Consider the following 21,400-nt stretch of genomic DNA (forward strand, 5'->3'; position numbering starts at 1 on the left):
TTAGAATAAAGTATTACTTTGCTACTTATTATCATATCGTTATTTACACAGTTGTTAAGACAACCGAATGAAAGAATTGAAAAATGCTGAACCACGGTTGTTAATTAACGCGAAATTTTGACGAATGATTATAATTACTTTTCAAGCATACTAACTTTCTTCCGAGGCATTTTTGCACATATGGGTTCAACTTAGGCTTCTTTTGACGAAAAGCAAGTGTGAGGGTAGGAATCTCCTACCACTTGTCCTTGGTCTTGGTAGGATCCAAGGAGATTCTAGGGAGAGCCAAGGACACCCAGGAGAACCAGGGAGAACCTAATCCTTTACACTTCCCCTTACCTAAGGATACCCTAACTTTTTATATAAGTACATTAGCTGCTTTCGTGCTACCTGAAGTAATTACTATAAGTCAAGTCAACTATGTATGTACGTATGTAGTATGATTGCTTCATTGTTATCCATGGATCATTTAGTACAAGAATGACTGTCAATTAAATATCGAATTATATCGTTACTTTAATGACTTTAAAGCAATTTGAAAAAGTGACGATAGATAATATCTATCGGAGAAAAATTTCAAATCAATTTGGTATCTGATAGTTATGATATCTCTGAATTTTTTTTATAAATTTCTTATCAACGAAAGTAGAATTTTCTAAGGATTCATTTACCCAGGATACCATTAATTATTGTTTACCAGTCACAGCGTTACATAATTGAACGTGTAGTCGTATGGATTGTTAAAGATCAGCTCAGTTGTCTTCTTTACGAGCCTGAGATTTTTTTTTTTTTTTTTTACGTGCTTGCTTGCTATCTTGCATTTTATTTCCGTTTCCATTACATCACAGTCAAAGCATACTGGCGCATATTTTCCACAAATGGAATTCATGTGAATTTATACCTATTGTTAAGGTAATCAAACCGGAAAATAGTATCGCCGTTGAATCCCCTCGGAAATTGCACGGATGAGCAAAAGTCATTTGACGATTATCCATAGTGTCGAATGATTCGTTTCATTAGGAATTTACGTTTCGACAGATTATATCTGGAAACTTTGTTTCGTTCGATCATTTCTAAATACGATCCGCAGAAATGAAGGAAAAGTCAACGGGTGTTACGATACCGGGTAATTTTCTATCATTTTATAACGTCATGTCTCCAAGGATAGTATATTGGATTTATATTAATGTTAATGCTATCGGTATTACGTTTACGAATGCCCAAGAAATACTTGTTACTTGTTTGGTCAGAAAATTCTAAAAACTGACAAAGTTATAATTAAAATTGTAAGATCGTGCGCGATAGGATTGTTAACATATAATTGAAGTCTGCACGTTCCGCGACAAACAATTAAAAAATTAAACTAATGTCTGAAGCACAATTTAACAGGGACTTGTAAAACAGTGATATAGCAGAAATGACGGCTTATGTAATTTTAAGTTAATTTATTTAATATAAAAGTTTGCGTTGAAACGAATTGCACGCGTACTTTCTACGTTCATTCTGATATACTGGACAAGTAAATGAATTTTAAAACATGGAACGGTATTTCCGTTTTTCGCAAGTTTGCGAATAATGATACGGATTCAAGAGTTTAGTTAGAAAGCGTTCAGTTAAAACGCAAGGTTCATGGAAATCGAGTGCGTTGGCTGAAGAAGTAATCACGCGATTCAAGGAATACTGAATTTCTCGGCCGATATGTAAGTAAACTCCAACGCACGTGATTTCCCGTTATCTCTGATCGAACTAGTATTGTCTCTGAGTAGCAATCAGTTGCATTCCTTATAAATTCTTGTTAACCATAGCTGTCTTTGAATCCGTTACTCCACAGCTCGCTTATACTCGTTACCTTTTTTTTCCACCTTTTTTCAATTGTTAATTTTAATTATGTAACTCTGTTGTATACTAATGCTTCAAAATGGTATACACTTGCGTTCAGAAGTCGTAGGAACTAGGTGAAATGCAATCATCTATGCGCTTCCGGTGCATCGTGTTACATATTTTAAATATTTTGGACCAGAACATCTTTAGTGAGGTTTGATCCATGTTAAACTAGGCGTTTTAGAATGAACCATATTTCTTTGATCTAGTTTAAATCAGGGGGATTACCGGGCCACTCTGTTTACAGAGTACACAGAACTCTCTTCGTGTCATTAGCAACATTCCAAGCAACCTAACGGTGTAAAATTTATACAGCGAGTTACAAAATTATTGCAATACCTAAAAACTTGAAAAAAAATGTGTAAAATGAATAGATAAACGAAGAGCTTTTAGTATACCTTATTCATGGACATAAAGTTTATGCAAAGAAGGAGAGATAAAAATACATTAGAATAATTGAAAGATCAAGAAATAATAAGCTGAAATCTATACAATTTAAAAAAACAAATATTCCGTCATGAACAAGTGACACCATCTGCTGTTTAGTGTTAAAAATGAGCTTTTTTATTTCACCGATAGAGAGCGCAAAAAGTACATATGTACATCGATTTATAGTTTTCCTCATTAACACCAGGCAGTGCTTTTTCACAGTGGCGCCAATTATTAAATCAACTAGAGCAATTGTTAAAGAAATTTTTAAATAAATGCTGAATGTTTAAATTGAAAAGTAAAATGATCGTATCTTCAAAAATTGCAATTGTAATTCACCATACTATACGACGACGGTAGCTTTCACTGTTGCAGTTAATGTGTTATTTATAAGTTTGAGACAATTTAGATAGCGTTAGAAATAGAATTAATAATATTATGCAAAAATATTCGAAATATGTTTATTTAAAATATATCAAAGAACAGTCAGACTGAAGGAGATTCAATACAAAGTCGGTTCACACGGGACGAGGTGGCCGAGTGGTTAAGGCGTTGGACTGCTAATCCAATGTGCTCTGCACGCGTGGGTTCGAATCCCATCCTCGTCGAGATCCTTCTTTTTCTTTTTTTCTCTTGGTTTTTTCATTTTAAACAAATATTCCATTTTGCAGTAAAATAATGTCTAATGATTTAAGGAAGTTTAAAAGTATTTGTATGAGTTAATTACTAAAAAGTTTCTTTATAGTTTCATAAGTTGATAGTTTTTTCTATATTTAAAATATTCTTTATTTTAAAGTTCGCGCAATTCTACATGTTATCTAATAATGATATTTGATATTCGTGTACAACACGATATAACATAATGTCACGTGATCAGAACATTACAGTCACGTTTCATAATCATATCCTGCTTTATCGACATTGTTACTTTTTAGATCGTGCATTAGTGTTGTGAAGTATTTGAGACGTTGACACAGTATTCGATTATGCAAAAATGTCATATGAAAGAAGGAATATCGAGGAGACGACGCCTCTTCTCGGTAAGCATGATTTGAAATTTCCAATAGATATTGTGAATAATTAAATATTTAAAAAATCATAACTGAATTCATCTGTTCTCTAGATTTTTTTATATTTTACATGACAATTATGTTCATTGCTGAATCATAGGCATACTCAATCATATGTGATTTCATTTTATCATTACATAGGTACAATAAATTGGTGCTTCATTTTCGTATTAATTTAATACTGTGAAAACATGGTAAAGGCTGTTAGAAAACTTAACATTCAAAGCAATGTTTGAATATATTACTATTTAATTATAATTTTATATTTTGATTTAATTAAATATCTAATTCCCTGCTTATATTGGTACAAGGGATAAAAGAGACGAGCAGTCGTGGCCGAGTGGTTAAGGCGTCTGACTAGAAATCAGATTCCCTCTGGGAGCGTAGGTTCGAGTCCTACCGACTGCGATAAAATTGGGGTTGGCAATTTAATTTTTTTTATGAATTGCATTCCATTTATTTCAATTAGATTTCTATTAGGTATCAAAATTCAAACTTATATTTTACATACCTAGTCCTGTATAATATTTAGTAACAGGAAGCTACTCTTTTATAAGTTTTAAAAAAAATCTCGTTATCTTTAGAATGAATAATATACTTGTAGGTATGCGTCAACTTGATAATACCCGAGAGTTTCGCTAAACAGTTAGGAAGATAAAGAATTATAATTACATTATATCATCATTACATTACTGTTTGCTCTATTATATCTTGTAATCAGTAGAAATCATAAATATTTTTTTCTTTAACCTATTTTTCTGTTTTGTGCATTATTTATCAATTAGATTTGTATAAACTGAAGTAGCCACAAAAAGTATTAAAATATGTTATAATACTCTTATTGTTAGAGATGTAAATTTATGATGGTATATTTCAAAAACAAATATTTGGTAGTACAATTTCTTCGAACACGTGCGTGCACGTACTCGCGTGACCACACGCTAAGTTATTGGTCCACTCGGTGAACTTAAAAAATGGTGGCGAGTAGCGGATAGTTAAAATTAAATTGTTTATATCTCGAAAACGAAGCTTCAGAGTGCAAAATGGTAATGAACTTTTCCATTTCTTTTATTCATTTAGAGTTTTTTTTTTAAGACTCTGTTCACACAGAAAATGTTTACAAAAAAAATGATGACAAAGCATTTAAGAGATTTAGTCAAGATAAATACAATTTTATTGTTTTTATTAATCATGTGATTTGTTATCAAGCGGTATAAAAAATTCGTACCATCAATATTTTCGCAATCATGAATTGCGCTTGTTATCTGTATTTATACTGATCTTATAAATCTGAAAATTTGTTTTCTTGTTTGCCGACCGCTGAGCTTTTTAATATAGCCTGTCAGTACCCTTTTGGACTGCTGTGGATGAAAGGTGTAGAGTGATTTTTGTGTAAATTGTAAATGAAATTTTATTAAACATTTCAGAAATAGTCTACATACATATAATGATGTGTAAGTAGCCTCAGGATTTTGTTCCATTTAATTTACTTATATTTAATTAATTAATTGATAATTAATAATTCAATAATCAATTAATCTGCAGGCACATATCACCCTGTGTTCTAATATTTAAACAAGCAATTATTTAATCAGTAAGCAAATACAAATTCCATTGAATTACAATATTTTTTAAATGTAAATTTTTAAATATAAATATTGCATTCTTGCGTTCAAATTTGTAATCAATAAGTAATTGTTCGTTATATGCATTTCCATCATCAAATATACATATATGTAATTATAGCCTTATACTGCATAATTACTTATACGTATTTAAATTTACTACTATTATCAAGCTTACTTCTCGTTATATTATATTCTGATACTCGAATTTTGTAGTCAATAGATAATTGCATGCGGATATTGAAACTAATCAATAAGTAATTACGTGTTCCATTACATTATACATGTAATATGTGTTTTAATTTACTATTACTATATAATTTCATATTGATATTAACATTTTCTTGTTTCAAAAGGGCAGGAAGGTAATAATATCTTTACTGTGACAACTTGATTATTAAAGTAATTTTATGATATTAGACAAGCGTTACGAGGCTGCGAACGATTTAAACATTATAGTCAATAGATAATGAAGGTATCGCAATATGTCCTTACCATGAAGTTACATAACTTAACTTCTTCTCATTCTTCATTCCTCGTTTATTGTGAGTACTTTGATGTCGTGTTATAAAGAAAGTGGTAGCGTAAAATAGTTAGTGAAAATGTCTGATACCATCTACACTACACTTCCAACCAGTAAAAATTTATGAACTTGTAACAATTAATTTGTTAATCGAGACGGACTGATTCACTCATCACTTATATGAACTTACTGGATTTCAGGGAGGAACGTAGAATCCGGATTGAATTTAAAGCAGTATATCATACGAAGGATACCGATCCTAGAATGGCTACCTCGATACAATTTATCAAAATTCCTGCAGGACTTTTTGGCAGGATTGACCGTCGGTTTGACTGTTATACCGCAAGGTATAGCTTATGCAATTATAGCTGGACTGCCAGCCCAGGTGTGTATAATTCTTTTATAAAGTTTCCGATTTATTTGTGAAAGTTTCAACGAATGTATAACTACTCTGTTGTGGATGTTTATATGCGAGTGCATATGGTTATTTTTAACCATAGCAGTTACATGAAATTGACGATAGTGGAAAGACTGGTTCTCGTTAGGTGAACTTTTGAAAAACTTCAGTATGGCCTGTACAGCAGTTTCATGGGGTGTTTCGTGTACGTGGTGTTCGGTAGCTGCAAAGACATCACCGTGGGACCTACGGCTATAATGGCACTGTTATCGCAATCCCATGTTATAAATCTTGGAGCTGACGTTGCTGTAAGTGTAACTTTAAACCTTGTAATCTTGGCAAATGATTGAACTCTAACGACATGTACCGATCGTTCCTCAGGTACTCCTCTGCTTCTTATCAGGTTGCGTGATCTCGATCATGGGACTGCTTCATCTAGGATTCCTCGTCGAATTCGTCAGCATGCCAGTGATTTCGGGCTTCACCAACGCGGCTGCTATAATAATTGGAACATCTCAGTTGGGTACCATTCTTGGTTTAACAGAAAAAAGTGACTCGTTCATCGACGCCGTTGTTAAAGTTGCGGACCATCTGAACGATGTCAGGTTGTGGGATACAGTTCTCGGAGTCTGTTCTATGATTCTACTCGTAGGTCTTAAAGTGAGTACATATTAAAATAAAAAAAAAAAAAAAAATTGAATTAAAACAGTAGAAACATCTTTGAAAATCAAATGAAGAATTTATATTTCAACAAATAGGTTGAATTTCATCTGAAGGTTTGTCAATATCTAATTAGGTATATGTATGTTTTTTTCTTTGACTATGGGAAATAGAAATTGCGAGGAAAGAAAAGTGGAACATGGTGGCAGAAATTGATGTGGGTAACGTCGTTGGCGAGAAACGCGGTGGTTGTCGTCATTGGAATAATATTAAGTTATTCGTTGTTCTCTCACGGCATTAAACCGTTCAGAATTACTGGAAATATTACGAAAGGTTTACCATCGTTCGCTCCTCCGCCATTTTCCATCGTAAAAGGGAATAAGACTTACGATTTCAAGGAGATAGTCGGTGAACTGGGAAGCACCACCATTTCCACTCCACTGATCGCCATTTTGGAGAGCATTGCCATTGCCAAAGCGTTTGGTAAGTTGTTGAAAAATCTAAAATATCCTATCACGGTTCTAGGTATCTAATTTATAATTTATAATCTATAATCTATAATCACTGAACTGTCAGCAAAAGGAAAAACGGTGGATGCTAATCAAGAGATGCTGGCTTTGGGACTTTGTAATATTTTTGGAAGCTTTTCACGATCAATGCCAAGCACGGGGAGCTTCACAAGAACAGCCGTAAACAACGCTTCGGGTGTAAAAACACCGATGGGCGGTGTAATTACCGGATCCTTTGTGCTTTTAGCTTGCGGCCTTCTGACCTCGACATTCGAATACATTCCGAAAGCAACCCTTGCCGCAGTGATTATAGTTGCCATGTACTATATGCTGGAATTTGATATCTTCAGCGTCCTTTGGAAAACTAAAAGTAAGTTAAGCAACTGCTTTTGATCATTTTTCTTTTAAGTACTTATGATACAAAGCAATTTCTTTCATTTTCTTCCGAGACAATTTCCTCTGAGAATCGGAGAAGTCCGACGCGCGACGATCAGATTCTAGTAATAGAGAAGAATCTGTTTCTATTCGCAGAGATCGATTTGATACCTTTGACGGTGACTTTGTTCAGCTGCTTGGCAATCGGTCCAGAATACGGGATGATTGCTGGGATCGCGGTAAATCTAATTCTGCTACTCTATTTCGCGGCCAGACCGGGATTACTGATCGAAGAACGAGTTATCGATGGACTGAAGATTCTCTTCGTATCGCCGAAACAATCATTGAGTTATCCAGCTGCTGAATATCTACGGGAACGAGTGATGTCCTGGTCAGTATTAGGTTCAACAGGATATCTACATACATATAATCTCGTTAAGGATTTTCAGGTCTATAAACCCCCATAACGGAAATTGATATTCTACTATAGAGAAAATAATAATCAATGAGAAGAAAAATGTAGAACTTGATAAGTTCTTGATAAATCTTAAGCTAACACCACGTTGACCATTTAGGTGCGACAGGAGAGCAGAAACGATACCAGTGATAGTGGAAGGTCGTCACGTGGTGAGAATCGATGCAACTGTCGCGAAGAACCTTGCTTTGCTTTCGAAGGACCTGAAGGCGAGGGAGCAAAAGCTGATGTTCTGGAACTGGTGCGAGGAACCGAGGCGGACTTTAATACGCTACGACGCTACCCTGACGATGTCCTTCAGAAATTCTGGCAGCATAGCTCAAGTATTTTCAGCCGAAATCACATCGTCACACGTTCCTCGCTCGACATGAAATCCGGGATCAAACGTACTGCGCGAAAGCTACAGATCTTTCACGTTTCAGCTAGTGATCTTTCATTTCATCTAAGTTATGACACCACACGTCCTTGCCAGAGCATGGACTCTTTTTATACGAAGAGACAGACACACGAACTGAAATTTACATTCTTTTTTCTTCCTCTACCTTTAATAATAATAATAATAATATAGGCATTGCAGTTTCCCCCATAGCTGTTTCTGTATAGAAATAATATTTAAATACAAGATTCAAAAGTACATCTCTGAACGTACTTCCGCGCCTTTTTTTTCACACCATCAGCGCGCATGCTCTGCTCTGGAGGGGTGCTTCGATCGATGCGCTCGCCCTACGAGTGTGCGCCAGTGACCGACCGTTTACAACGCGATAAGTGTCGCGGCTCTGTGAACGGTAAGCTCGGTGTCATTCCAGAAGGTCCGTTTATATTCTCTCAAACAGGCTGTTGCGTTAATTTGTAAGAAAAGAAAAGAAAAGAAAAAAAAAAAAAAAAAAAAAATAAGAAAAAACTAAACAAACAGTCCCGGTTAATTATTGTAGATCGTTGGTGTGTTGTTACGTTTTTTCACGACAACCAGCAAACGTCAAAGAGATCGCGATGTTAGAATGAGGCGGACGACCAGGACGGACAGCAACTGTCAGGAAGATGCCGGTATACCAGTTACACAGGGGAAATGCAGGCCAGCTGGACAGTGTCGCATCGTAATCGTAAGTAATACTTGTGTGTCACTTGTTCACTCGTTTCGAAACGCAACCACGGGGGCGCACTTGGACTCTCGTGCCCAACAGTTTTCTTATGGAGGTCAGTGTACTTGACAGTTGTTCAATTTCAGTTATGATTGACCCATGCACCAAAATCTACCCCTTTTCGCGATCAGTAGAGTTTCACTTCATTTTTATTAGATTTCACCCCCGCATTGAATAACCTTGATTTACATTTTAATTGTCCTCAGGGATTCCTCGAGCCATGATGGAAAGAGAGATTTAATTAGATTACGTATATGTATATATATATATATATATGTATATGTATATGACGGGTAATTAAAATTTTTTTCTTCTTCTCTCGTTATTAAAACAGTTCAGTGTTCAATAACAAATGTTATATCACCTAATAACCGGTTCGTGACACGCGGTAATTAAACACGTAACAGGTGATAAGAATCTTTTGTCGTCTAAATTGCGAGCAGTTGATTTTGATACTAATTTTTAATTACGTTGTTATAGCGGAAGTCCTTCCGACCTAAGCTAACGTTTATAAGTATCCGGCGACTTTGCAACTTTCAAATAGCACTATAAATTACTCAATCTCGTTCATAACTATAGATGGACAAATAAAAAATTTAATACATTTAACACTAGAACTACCTACGCTTGATGCACACTTATTTTTAAGTTGAAAATAATGCAGAAAATTAAATAGATAAATCTTAATGGATGACAAATGCATCCAAGATAAAATATAATTTACCAGAACAGGGGTAACAATTATTTTTTCGTAGCTACAGAATTCATTATTTGGAACGCAACAACTTAACAACAAATTATGATTAGCTTGAACTATTCGGTTTTTTAAGCTTCTTATCTTTTGATAAAAGTTTGTCGAACTGAGATTACATCGCGTGTTCATTAGCTGTAATTTCGCTAAACGTATTGAAATTCGTAAAGGAACTGTACGATAACTGAACTAATTCGTTGTTTAGTGTAATTGATAATTAAACTTTGATTTCACTTTGAATCGATGAAACGCAATTGTTACTTTGTACCATCATTATCCATTAACAAAGTCACGTTTGGAATTTTATTTCTAATTATTCTCGAATAAAACAAAATAGCCCCGATCGTAATCTTCTTACATGGTAACTATTTTTAATATTTTAAATGGAAGTATAACTTTTTTAATGGGAGTGATAAAAAGTTCAACGATTACATATAATGGATAAAGATACATGAAAAAAGGATACAAAGTAAAAACTTTGTTAGAGGTATCAGGTGCTCCATATTTTACAAAGTAGCGTGCATTGTTTAGTACTTTTATTTTTCTGTAATTGTTGCCGTACAAACAGTAAAAAACCCCCCAAAAAAACACTCAGCAAGTTGAGAACTTATCACTCACCGGATGACTTATTAATCGTTAGTGGTACTAGTACGATAACAGCACCAAACACGATACATAATTCTGCTTCGGTTAACAGTTATCATAAAATATTTCCCGACAATATTCTCAAAACTATCTATAATATTGAATTTTTATTTCTAGAAATAGTCAGATTAATGAATAAATTATAGAGAGGAAACGTTTCGTATTACGATTCATAAGATTTTTAAAATAAAAATTCGATTTATTTGAATAAAAAATGTAAAAATATTATGAAAGTTTAATGTTGAATATTATTATCGAACAAGCGTTTATGTTAACGAGTCATTTACATTCCAATTTATGTAATCTCTAGAGACCTAAATATCTGAATTTTTACAGAAACATAGTCATGAAAAACATTCATCGAAAATTTGCATGGTAACATAGGAGAAATTTTAATTTTAAATTCATATGTGCAGCTCTATTTTTTTTTTTCTTTTTTCATTATTAACTGTGATAAAATAAATATTACCATGAATTCGGTTAAAACGTTATACCTTGATTTTCGTTCTCTTTATATCGCTTTATAGGTTTCACGCGAAATATAATTTCGTCTACCATACATTCACCTGTACATGAAATATTTCAATTTTCGATGTAAAACGCATTACATGTACAGGGTAATACAGGATAAACTGTATCTTTAAAAAATTAAACAGCGTCGAGCGTTACATATTCTGAAAATGGATTTATGCATTTTGGTGCATCGGTGCATCAGAAAAGTGCAGTCGTACACTCGTGTGTGAAATCAGGCTTCCCTGAGGAAAATAACGATATAGGGGTAGTGGGAATTGTCGGAAAAAACATGATTTTTATTATATTAATTAAATCCGGGAAAGGGAATGCTTGAAATGTACTTTTTATTTTTTTAATAGAACAGCCATAATGGACCTTCGAACGTTCGTTCTTGAGGATCGGCTTGAAAATTTGTTTGGTGAACGGAATACGAACGATGACACTTGGGGATCATTTGTCACTCGACAGAAAACAATAAAGCTTGCAACGTGGACAGAAATGTATCGTCCTTCTAATTGCTCTGCCTGGTCGCCATTTCTCAAGCAGTGGCAGTGTTTAGTGTCATGAAAATGTACAAAAGGAAGGATATTACGAAGTCGAGAGAAAGTTTTTGCAAAAATTGCAATTTATTCTAATTTATAGTACAATGGACGCGCTTAGAAGTGTGTGTAAGGTTTGAACATGTTGAAGAGGGACGTTGGTACTTGGTTGTCACTCGATGATACTAAATCGCCAATGGGGAGTGGCGGAGATCATAAAAAGAGCGATAAAAAGATGACTCTAGCGAGTAAGTAGAGTGAAACCTAGTCTCTGGTGTTGGCAACAGTTTGACGAACGAGGCAAGGGTTCCATAGGATGGTCGGGATTAGGTGAATAATTTAAGGGTGGGTGTTACTCTTGTAGCCACCTGATCGTCGTTGGTGACTTGTTGGTTGGTAATCTTGTAAACGAAATCGAGCTATAATTCGTGTTCAACAATGGTAATTCCGTTGGTTAACGGAAGACGATGGTATCGAAAAGTGAATTGTAACGTTGCGTAAGGCAAGGTCGCGATTCGGTGCAACAGGCGGAAGGAAGGAAGGAAGGAAGTAATATCTAGCACATCGCACAGTTTCTGTCGCACGACTTCCTTTCTTCCAGGACGATGTACATATAACCGTGGCAGGTTGTGCACTCTTTGGTGGTCGTAGAAAATCAATGCCTGCTCTCTGGTCACGTTCAAAGACGAAAGGCAGAGGACAAAAATAAGTGTTCGGCTCGTACATGTTCGATCGAAATAACGTTAGCTGACACTTGGACAGATTACCTGTCCCCGTACACGCTTATCGTTTTCGAACGACATGTTATTGATAAAGTGAGACATGTTATTGATTCATACGTTATCCGATTTACAGGTTTATGGGAGAAATCCGAGTTTTCGTTTATACGCCATGAGAAGCATATTTTTTTTTTTATGAAACAGAGTAAAAAATTCCGCTATTGGATAACCTTAGACAGTTGACATATGTATTTGGCTTCTTCCTAATCAGACCTTTAATAGGAATTAATTAATTTATTTATTAAACTTTTCAAATGAGCTGATGATATAAAATTCAATTAGCAAGTGGTCGACCTGGGTCATTAACAGACTCGGCTTCTTTGCCACTTTATCCATTTTTTTTCTTTCCACCGTGCGTGCGGTAGAATTGAAGGGAAACGAGGCTCTTTGAACGCGTGCAAGAGGGGAAGATGGACAAAACGCGGGCAAAAAGCACGAGCCAGAAGTTATACGAATCAGTCGTGCGTGGTTAACCATGCAAGGATTTATTCAGCATCGTAGCTGGCTGGGAAATTATGGTCCATTATATCGTTACTAAATAGAACAGACGAGAGGTCAATAATTTATCTGAAAACGTTTGAAGAACAGGCAGCGATCAAAGGTGTAATTAATTTGATGAACAATTCAGGATTCTTTTTAATTATGGATCATGTAGTAATCCTTTCCAGAGAAAATATTTAATTAGACAATTTATTCTTGGGTCTTATTTCAAGATGCATTTGGTCCAACGAGGGACAGTTGAAATAACGTAACAATAGTTTGCAGAAAAATATCAGCATTCGTTTCGTTTATTATTATGTAAAAGAAAACAATCACATTGTTGGATTAAAACGAACGGCTGTCCGTTATTATTAAATTTTTATTTACTTCAATATGAACATTTCATTAAATATTTTACAATGTAGTGAAATAATAAAAGAGTGGCAAACGTAGATTTTCAACAAAATGAATGTCCATTTATGTATAATTGAACATTTTACATTTGAAATTGTTTAATTCTATGAAATTAGAGAAAAGTTTGAACATGAAAAAATAAATTGCATTTTGCATTTATGGTACGAGCGATGTCAGTGAGAATCTGTATTGCTTCTTTTTAATTTCCCACCTTCTTCTAGAGCAGACTGTAAATCGAAAATCATCAGATTCCCTCGATATTAGAGAAGTTTGTCCAATACCACACGAGATACGGTTAACAAGTTCAGTTTATCCGTCGAAAGAAAACTTTGCTGCACTTAATTTTCGTAGTCGTTGCTTTAAAACAGGAAGCTAGGAAAGTTTAAGTTAGAGAAAAATAACAGGTCTCGAGTGTCCCTTTGTCAGGATATATTGCTATCTCGTCTAAGATAAAGTTTCCTGATACAAACAAAACATTGTTCTGAAATTTAACTTTCTTCTCATTTTGACTTGTTCTTCTATCAAGATACGAGCTCGAAAATATGAAAATTAATTAAAGCGTCACCTTCTTTTTTTATTATTATTATTATTATTATTATTATACCACTCGTCCATAGACTGTGTCGATTTACCTTAGCTTATCGTGACCGAAGACTATAAATCCTCTACCCTCGGTTTCTTATCAAGAATAATTACCATCTACAACCGTATGAATAAGACAGGACAGTGGAAAAAGTAAATCCTCATACTATGACATGTTCACGATTTATACAGAGTGACTATGAATGAATAGGTTCATTTCTCTTTTAGGAATTTCCATTGAACCTTTTGGAGATTCTGCTAGATATTCCGTTTCATAGAGATATATTCAATCAATTCTGGCCAATTCTAGCTTAGAATATACAATTCATTTTAACCTCGGCTACGACAATTTCTGTTTCCTATTCCCAGTTATGTGCAATTTAGACTTTCCTTAATTAAGGATAGGTGTACTTTTACCCCTAGGCATTTTGAATGATAAAATTATTACTTAGAAGGGGGTTAAGATGAAAAGTTGTTTTCTTTACTTATTTAACGCAAGCGGGGATGAAGTTTTCCAACGCAATAAACTCGCGTTGTTTTTGCAGGAAGGAAAGCTCTTTCAATCAATTATTACTGACATTCCTTTTTTTTTCTCCTTTGTTTGCAGAAGGAACTACCGTTCCCATGCTTGGCAGTGGCTTTCCTGGGACCATTTTAGGTGAGTCGCGGTATGCGAGTAATGGAAATTCCTCTATTAAAATTTCAGGCAATAAGATTGTTTGCCTTCTATCTTGAACGCTTTGCCGACCTCGATGCGATTCAAAGCACTCTGTTCGCATTTATTATCGAACGATATACGAGCAGTTGTGCATTTTAAAAGGGGAATCGATAGACAGGCAAAGCTAAAAAGCTCGATACTGGAGAAAATTCTTTCTCATCCAGGAACGAAGAGAATCGTAGTCCCATTATACATATACGTATACATGAGAAACTTGATTTATGTCGAACAGTCTGTGTAGTAGTTTGCCGATAAAAATATAAAAGGGAATCTATCGATGTCTTTATATCTTTTCACAACGAAGAAATTTGAAGTGTCTGCAGTGGCAGATATTTATTATATTTTTCCCTTTGAATAGAACCTCACGAAGATGGGTTCTCGAAGGAGCGGATCAGGAGGGAGCCGTGCGAACGCCGGTGTCCTGAAGGAACGGGCAAACATGTCATTTATGCTTGTGGTCATGTTCTTCGCCGTGTTCGGCTTGATCGTCCTTACGGAAATATTCCTGATCGACGAGAGGCGTGGCGTGGGTGTAGGTGGCACAGGAGCTCTAGGAGGTCACAGAAGCGGACATCGATTGCCGGCTGCGCCCGATCGTCCAGATTACGGGGAAATCGGAGTAAGTACGCAATTAGAAGCAGCTGTATCCACTCGATTAAAACAACGTCGACGTGAAACAACGTCTTTGGCACGTTATGCCAAACCACTACTAAAACAGAGGTGGCCACGTTAAATCAAACCAGTCAGACCAGTCGGACTATTTTAATCTTTCCTATAAAGTTTCTCTAATCATCAGGAATAAAAGCGATAGAGAGGTTATAGCGAAGTTTCGGCGAGCATGGCTCTTATCCTCGGGGAAATTAAAACGTCTGGTTGGCTCTGTCGGCGATCCGTGACACCGAAAGCTCTTCCTTTAACTTGGTCGTTTTCTTTTCGTTGGTATCTACAAATAAGCACAGAAGATATCCAGTTTCGAAAAGTTCCATGTCGCTCGCGGCCTCGATAATCCTCAAACGTTTCCAGTTGAAAGCAAAGGGAACTGGTAAAAGACTTTCCAGAACTAATGGCAAGGGCTCGGGCTGAACTTTCTACTCGGTCGCTCTTTGTTCGTAGAAAACGGAAGAATAGTGGAGACGGGAAAGTTTGCCATCCTGGACCATCGATTTCTCTCTCCCCTTCTTCTATTTTTATTTCGTTCTTTTACTAGTCCCTTTACTCCATTCTAGCCTAGACCGAGTCGAAAGGAAAGGGCAGTGTGTTCGAAATAGGCGCCAACTTTTTCCCTAAGGAATGACGTTCTGTTGCCGTTCGCAGGCTGAAGATTACATCGGACTGAAGGGTAGCTTCGACGATCATATCGGATTATTGATGCGCGGGGAAGATGGAGGGCAGAAGACCGCGATGCTGCAACCAGATCCCCGAGGTTTACCAAGCTTACCACCGAACCTAGAAGCTCGTCTGCCACAACTTGATCAGAGCTTGAGGATCACGCACGCTGAATGGCTACCAGTCACGAAAACCAGGTGTGTTGTATGTTTCCGTGAATTTATAATGTATGGCATATATGTACACCGTGATCAAAGAGTTTGCTGTTTTTCCGTTCTCAGATTCAAATTCTTTGTATACTCGGCGTATTTTGACGACAGAGTCGGTGGTACACCGTCAGGGAAAAATCAGGGTATGGTACGGATAATCAGCGCAACGAAGACCAGAGGACCAGAACGCGTTTGGTGTAGACTTTGGTATCGGACGGAGAATGGAGAAAATGTCACTGCTTCCGTGACGGTGGCCGCTAAAGTGAAGGTGCGTTAGTTTAAAATAAAAGTTTTATCGCGTGTACATACATACGCGTTTGTTAATTGCATCGACAGGTGATCAGAGAAAATTGGAACTTAAAGTACAGCGCCTGCTTCGTGATTTGCCCGTTGCCTAAAGAATCGCCCACGGCCGACAGAGTACCGGAAACAGTAAGTGTCGTGGCAAGACTGAAAGCAGCACCGACAAATCGTATCCTCGTTCAGAATCGTCCAGAGACTAGGACCAAGGATAAAGAATCATTGGCTATTTGCGTGAAGCCTCTCCACTACGATTACAACAGAGTAGGTTGCAGTGTGAATGCAAAGAAAGGAAGGCACTCTCGTTCGTAATCATTCTCACGATTTAATTCAACAACGGGTTCTCGTTATTCTTATTCGTTCGTCTGTAGCAAGGGTTTAAGGGGTTGATAGTGTCCAGTCACGGCGTAACCCAAGCTAAATCGATAGAGTGTTGTATGAACGAGTGGAAGATTGGAAAAAGAAGGCAGTTGAAAAACATAAAAAAATTTCATAGGTGCTGCAGCTGGTAGAGTTCATCGAGTTACATAGACTGTTAGGTGCCAGCCATGTGACTCTCTACAATGACACGGTTGGTACAGAGGCCGGATGCGCGCTGAAATACTACGAGACGAAAGGTTTAGTTACCGTCTTACCCTGGCATCGTTTAGACATGATTTCCCAGCGAGAGATTCGTACGGAAGGATTGTTCGCTGCCCTGAACGATTGTCTTTATCGATCAATGTACAAATACGAGTACGTGGCGCTGGTAGATCTTGACGAGTTTATCATTCCCAGGCACAACGACACCATCATCGATCTCATAAAGTAAGGATTCCTTTATCACAAGATATACATATAAACATCTGACCACAGGACAGGCACCAGCACTATAATCATTTTATTATACATATGTTTCTTTTTTCAGGTGGATGAGCAATCATATAAATACCAAATCCACGGGAGCGTATTCTTTTCAAAATGCTTTCTTTTATCTGCAGTGGACGGACGATCCGTTCGTGTCTGTAAGTCGAACGCCGGTCGAGGCTGGTTTGATCACGTTGAGGAAAACAAGGCGCAGAACGAAACTGCATCCGCACAAACAACGCTCGAAATACGTATGCAAGCCTCAGAACGTTGTCGAGGCGGGTAATCATTTCGTTTGGGAGTTCATCCCCGGCCACGGAACATTGAACGTGCCTTCGGACGCTGCGATTTTACATCATTACCGGGTCTGTGAGTTTGGCGGGGACGACTGTATAAAGACTCAATCTGTAGTCGATAGGACGGCCTACAAATACAAAGATAGATTAGCCGATAACGTGGGTAAAACCTGGACGGATCTGAGCGGCGAGTGTTTCTTACCGAAATTAGAACCGATACCGGCCATGACACCGCGGATTAAAGCGAACCCTGTATCGAAGTCGATCAGGTAGCGAAAAACCGTGCTCGATATTCTCTGGGATATTGGTAATTTTACTGGTACACCGAAAGTGGCGAGAACCTATTTCTACAACTATGGTGGCCCATAGCTTGATAATCGCCCTCGTGCTGGAATTTATCGTGTGTACCGTAGCTGTGTTTCCAAGCCTAAAAAACCAAAACTTGACTTGGCACAGGGCTGCTCATCGAAATGCTGACGAATACTATTTTTCTACGTGAGATGGACTCATGACCGGCCAGAAAAGTAGGGAATCAATTTTCCGGATCGATCCTGCATCTCTTACTGCTATATGGTGCTTTATTCATGTTTTTATACATACATTTACTTGAGAGTTTATTTTCGTTTCATCTAGAATCTAGAGGGACAATGTTGCTCCTGCCAGGTGAGGGTGAAGATCAAAGGCAGAACTACACATATAAGATAGATTATCATTCACTGACGCAATTCAAAAGTATACCGATTGACAATGTTGAGGATTGTTTCAGACTAACCACCGATGATGATGATGATGATGATGCATGCACCCTATCCACGAGTTTTATAAACTCGAATCAGGAGATGAAGCCTGACCTTCTGCTGTGTGCTGTATTCGAATCTTCACTCTTGTCTGGTACGTCCTCTTGCAACGTAGACTTCTCTTGATTAAGATATGATCCAAGGCAACCCTTGCACTTGATCCTTGACCAAGAGATGCCTAGATTGCACACGGATGTACTTACATACATACGTCTATACACAAGTTGTTACGTAGGGCCTACGCTCCGGTCTATATTGGTGGCTCTAACGTGTGGAACTCGATATTACATTCTTGTCTCTTGTTGATACATTTCTTTTCGACACCTATAAATCCGCACAACGTATAAAGAGAAAAATAAAACGTACGCATATCTATAGGATGAATACCTAGTCGTAGTTTATGTATGTATAAATATACAATATCTAGAACAACTAGTATTTAATCTATAGCAAATGCATAGCAACGTGTAATGTTTTTTTATAAAACGCCGTTTACACGTAGTGATTTCAATCTGACCAATTAATTTTATGTTCCAACTTGTTCATTTTGAGATTCGTCGTAAAGGAACCTCCAATAACAACCAGAGCAATCTCGATGAATGTTGTTATTACGGAGAAAGAAATGAGAATTATTGCATTCCCGGTGATAAAGGGAGGAAAAAAAGGGAGAAGAAAAGAGAAATGAAGGGGGCAGTTTTGTCAGCTAAATGAAACTTAACAAGTTTTTCGGCGTATGACAATGAAATGCTACAAACTATTTCTATTTCTATTTCTATTTCTATTTCTATTTCTTTCATAACGTCACATTTTTTACGCGCACATACATTTATTATGTATATATGTGTATACACATATACGTGTACGTGTTATTTACGTACACAGTGTGTAGGATAGGTGAATCCATATACATATACATGTGATCGGTGCTGAACCAGATACGACATGCCGCGCCGTGTTGGACAAGTGAATAAATATTATACGATGACAATACGTATTTTAATTCCCTTGAACGCGTACAATTATTATATAAAATAATGAAACTTGAAATTATTTATCGATGCCATGTCGTGTACATGTATATATTAAGTATTTTTCGCTATTGTCAAAATGATCTGGTCCCAATCAACTGATAAGATATATGTTACTTTTTATTAACATCTATTTACAGTTATTGTAAAAAAAAAAAAAAAAGGAAAAAAAAAAATATGCCCATACTGGATCGATAATAAGACGAACGGTATATTTTCAAGTTTTTGTAAATGGTTTTTGTAACCTGGTTAAAAATCCTCGTCCGAATGATCTATCTTACTAACGGCTCGTTTTTCTTGCCCAACCTTCAGATCAAAGTTCCCGATGTCCGATCTTCCTACCGAGTCTAGAATATCGTCGTCGTCGTCGTCGTCTTCATCGTCGTCATCCAGATCACCGTCAATTAACAGATCACTATCGCTGTCTAATGAACCACCGCTGTCATTTGATTCTTGAATCGTTCCTCTTCGACGCCCAGACATACTGCCATAAATTCGACGCTGTGATATTTGCGTTCTCGACGATCGGCCAGCTATATTGTTTTTATACGAATATTTATTAAGTAGTTGTTGTTCGTTATTAAAATTTGTTTAAAAAATATACTGTTTAATAATTTTATGTTCTCACCTGATTTCAGTCGACCGCTTGGAACTGTTTTCTCGGTATTTTGTTTTTCTATATCGCTAAGAGGTGGTGGAGGTTCTTGAAGATTCGAGGGTAGGATGGAATCGTTCCCTTCCATCATGCTTTCAAAATTAGCATCTTCAGCTCTCATTTTCTTCAGCTGATTTCGTGTTGCTTCTTGCCTGTTATCAATTACGAGTTATTACTTTAATTACCGTATCCCGATTTTATTGAACAGCTAATACACACCTCCTTTCGAATCTTTCTTGTTCAGCTTTAGCTTCGTCTTCGTATAAATGTTCGAGATACGCAAGATATCGAAATTTCTCTATATAATTTTCGTATAAAGCTTTCAATTCAATTTCAAGCTTCTCAAATTCCTCCATAAAAGCTGGACGTACTTTCTTCAATGTTTGTAGCCTTTTTTGATTTCTCTCTAGTTCTGCGCGTCTTCTTTCGATTCTTGTGTCCAGGTTTTGTTCTGTATCCTACAGAAAGAACAACAGGCAAATCATGTTAAGAACATTTCAATAGATGAAGCAAACAGGTAGAGATTACCATGACGCTTTCAATTTGCTTCTTGGTGTCATCAATTTCTTTACGTGTATTCTCAATAACATTTCTCAAAGCTGCTTCAATTTCTGATGTATCAAATTCACTGGAAACCTTTGAATTACGAATTTCTCGGAAATCCACCTCACGTCCCAGCAAATCATACAACGATGCACCGGTAACAGTTAATTGACTGGCTAATTGTTTAGTTGATTTCAATTGCTCACTCTTATCAGATATATCAAAATTAGCTAGACCAACATTGTCATGGGATGTTATGCTATTATTGTTACTATTATTCTGAGCATCGTACAATAATGTGGCTATTTTTAATAATTCTTTCACAGCATAGCCATCAGCCTGATACAATTTCTTGGTATTTAATTTTACGTTTGCTTTCAAGGCCTGTATCGAAAAATATTTCCACATTTATTCTCATACTTACGTTAATAATTAATTCAACAATATTTTACCATGAATTCAGCAATAGTTCGTATCAGTAAAATACGTTCTTGTTCAGTATTGTGTTCCCCAGATATCTCTGTATCTGGATCAAATCTTTTCACCAACCAAACGAGAATTTCCGCAACAAGTGGAAAATTTGGCAAACGGAAATTTCCGAGAGATATCAGTCGAGGATAACCGAGAACTTGCATGATCTCCGTAAAATCTATTGATAAAATATCATTATTTTATTATATGATGAATTTTATTGTACAAAATGTTAGTTTACGTACTTCTTAAATCACGAAATGACATTCTGGTATATAAAATTAATTAGAAACTAGAAAGGATACGCTTCTGTTTGCTTGCTTCTTATTGTTAGTAAGTTCTACTTTGTTTTCCTCTATGTTGCTAAGGTAACAGACTGTGAGACCAGTGAGACTGTATCTCAAAGTGATATAGTATACAGAGAA

The 21,400-nt window shown here is 36.5% G+C and overlaps 4 protein-coding genes and 2 non-coding genes across 9 annotated transcripts; 5 read left to right on the forward strand and 1 right to left on the reverse strand.

The window, feature by feature from the left end:
• The first annotated feature begins 2,836 nt into the window (after positions 1-2,836).
• On the forward strand, positions 2,837-2,918 carry TRNAS-GCU (transfer RNA serine (anticodon GCU)). The gene has a single exon. It is a non-coding gene; the product is annotated as a tRNA-Ser (tRNA).
• A 278-nt stretch (positions 2,919-3,196) lies between these two features.
• Positions 3,197-6,230, forward strand: LOC117610199 (sodium-independent sulfate anion transporter-like). Its single transcript, XM_076691920.1, has 3 exons — positions 3,197-3,350; positions 5,729-5,913; positions 6,074-6,230. The coding sequence occupies exons 1-3, from the start codon at positions 3,305-3,307 to the stop codon at positions 6,083-6,085; spliced, it is 243 nt and encodes an 80-aa protein (XP_076548035.1). The 5' UTR covers positions 3,197-3,304; the 3' UTR covers positions 6,086-6,230.
• TRNAS-AGA (transfer RNA serine (anticodon AGA)) lies at positions 3,707-3,788 on the forward strand. Its single transcript has one exon. It is a non-coding gene; the product is annotated as a tRNA-Ser (tRNA).
• Positions 6,117-9,307, forward strand: LOC143305225 (sodium-independent sulfate anion transporter-like). The gene is made up of 9 exons (XM_076691593.1): positions 6,117-6,233; positions 6,307-6,585; positions 6,684-6,701; positions 6,759-7,068; positions 7,162-7,464; positions 7,626-7,860; positions 8,045-8,267; positions 8,877-9,044; positions 9,290-9,307. Exons 1-9 carry the CDS (start codon positions 6,117-6,119, stop codon positions 9,305-9,307), a joined length of 1,671 nt encoding a protein of 556 aa, XP_076547708.1.
• LOC117610200 (uncharacterized) lies at positions 8,314-19,484 on the forward strand. 4 transcript variants are annotated; one of them, XR_013063348.1, is made up of 10 exons: positions 8,314-8,793; positions 8,877-9,044; positions 14,394-14,444; positions 14,863-15,123; positions 15,819-16,027; positions 16,112-16,307; positions 16,376-16,603; positions 16,836-17,146; positions 17,247-18,005; positions 18,115-19,484. XR_013063348.1 is itself a non-coding variant. In XM_034337297.2 (9 exons), the coding sequence occupies exons 4-9, from the start codon at positions 14,875-14,877 to the stop codon at positions 17,752-17,754; spliced, it is 1,701 nt and encodes a 566-aa protein (XP_034193188.2). In that variant the 5' UTR covers positions 8,314-8,793; positions 8,877-9,044; positions 14,394-14,444; positions 14,863-14,874; the 3' UTR covers positions 17,755-19,484. The 4 variants fall into 4 exon arrangements, 3 of the variants coding, with proteins under 3 accessions (XP_034193188.2, XP_076548033.1, XP_076548034.1); XM_034337297.2 differs by having other exon boundaries at positions 17,247-19,484; XM_076691918.1 differs by lacking the exon at positions 8,314-8,793 and having other exon boundaries at positions 8,805-9,044; positions 17,247-19,484.
• On the reverse strand, positions 19,447-21,365 carry Cluap1 (clusterin associated protein 1). Its single transcript, XM_034337301.2, has 6 exons — positions 21,221-21,365; positions 20,957-21,153; positions 20,490-20,888; positions 20,181-20,419; positions 19,935-20,113; positions 19,447-19,839 (listed from the first exon to the last, which is right to left on the reverse strand). Exons 1-6 carry the CDS (start codon positions 21,240-21,242, stop codon positions 19,556-19,558), a joined length of 1,320 nt encoding a protein of 439 aa, XP_034193192.2. The 5' UTR covers positions 21,243-21,365; the 3' UTR covers positions 19,447-19,555.
• Positions 21,366-21,400: the final 35 nt, after the last annotated feature.

The sequence above is a fragment of the Osmia lignaria genome, chromosome 13 (genome assembly GCF_051020975.1).
Source record: "Osmia lignaria lignaria isolate PbOS001 chromosome 13, iyOsmLign1, whole genome shotgun sequence".
NCBI lineage: Eukaryota > Metazoa > Arthropoda > Insecta > Hymenoptera > Megachilidae > Osmia > Osmia lignaria.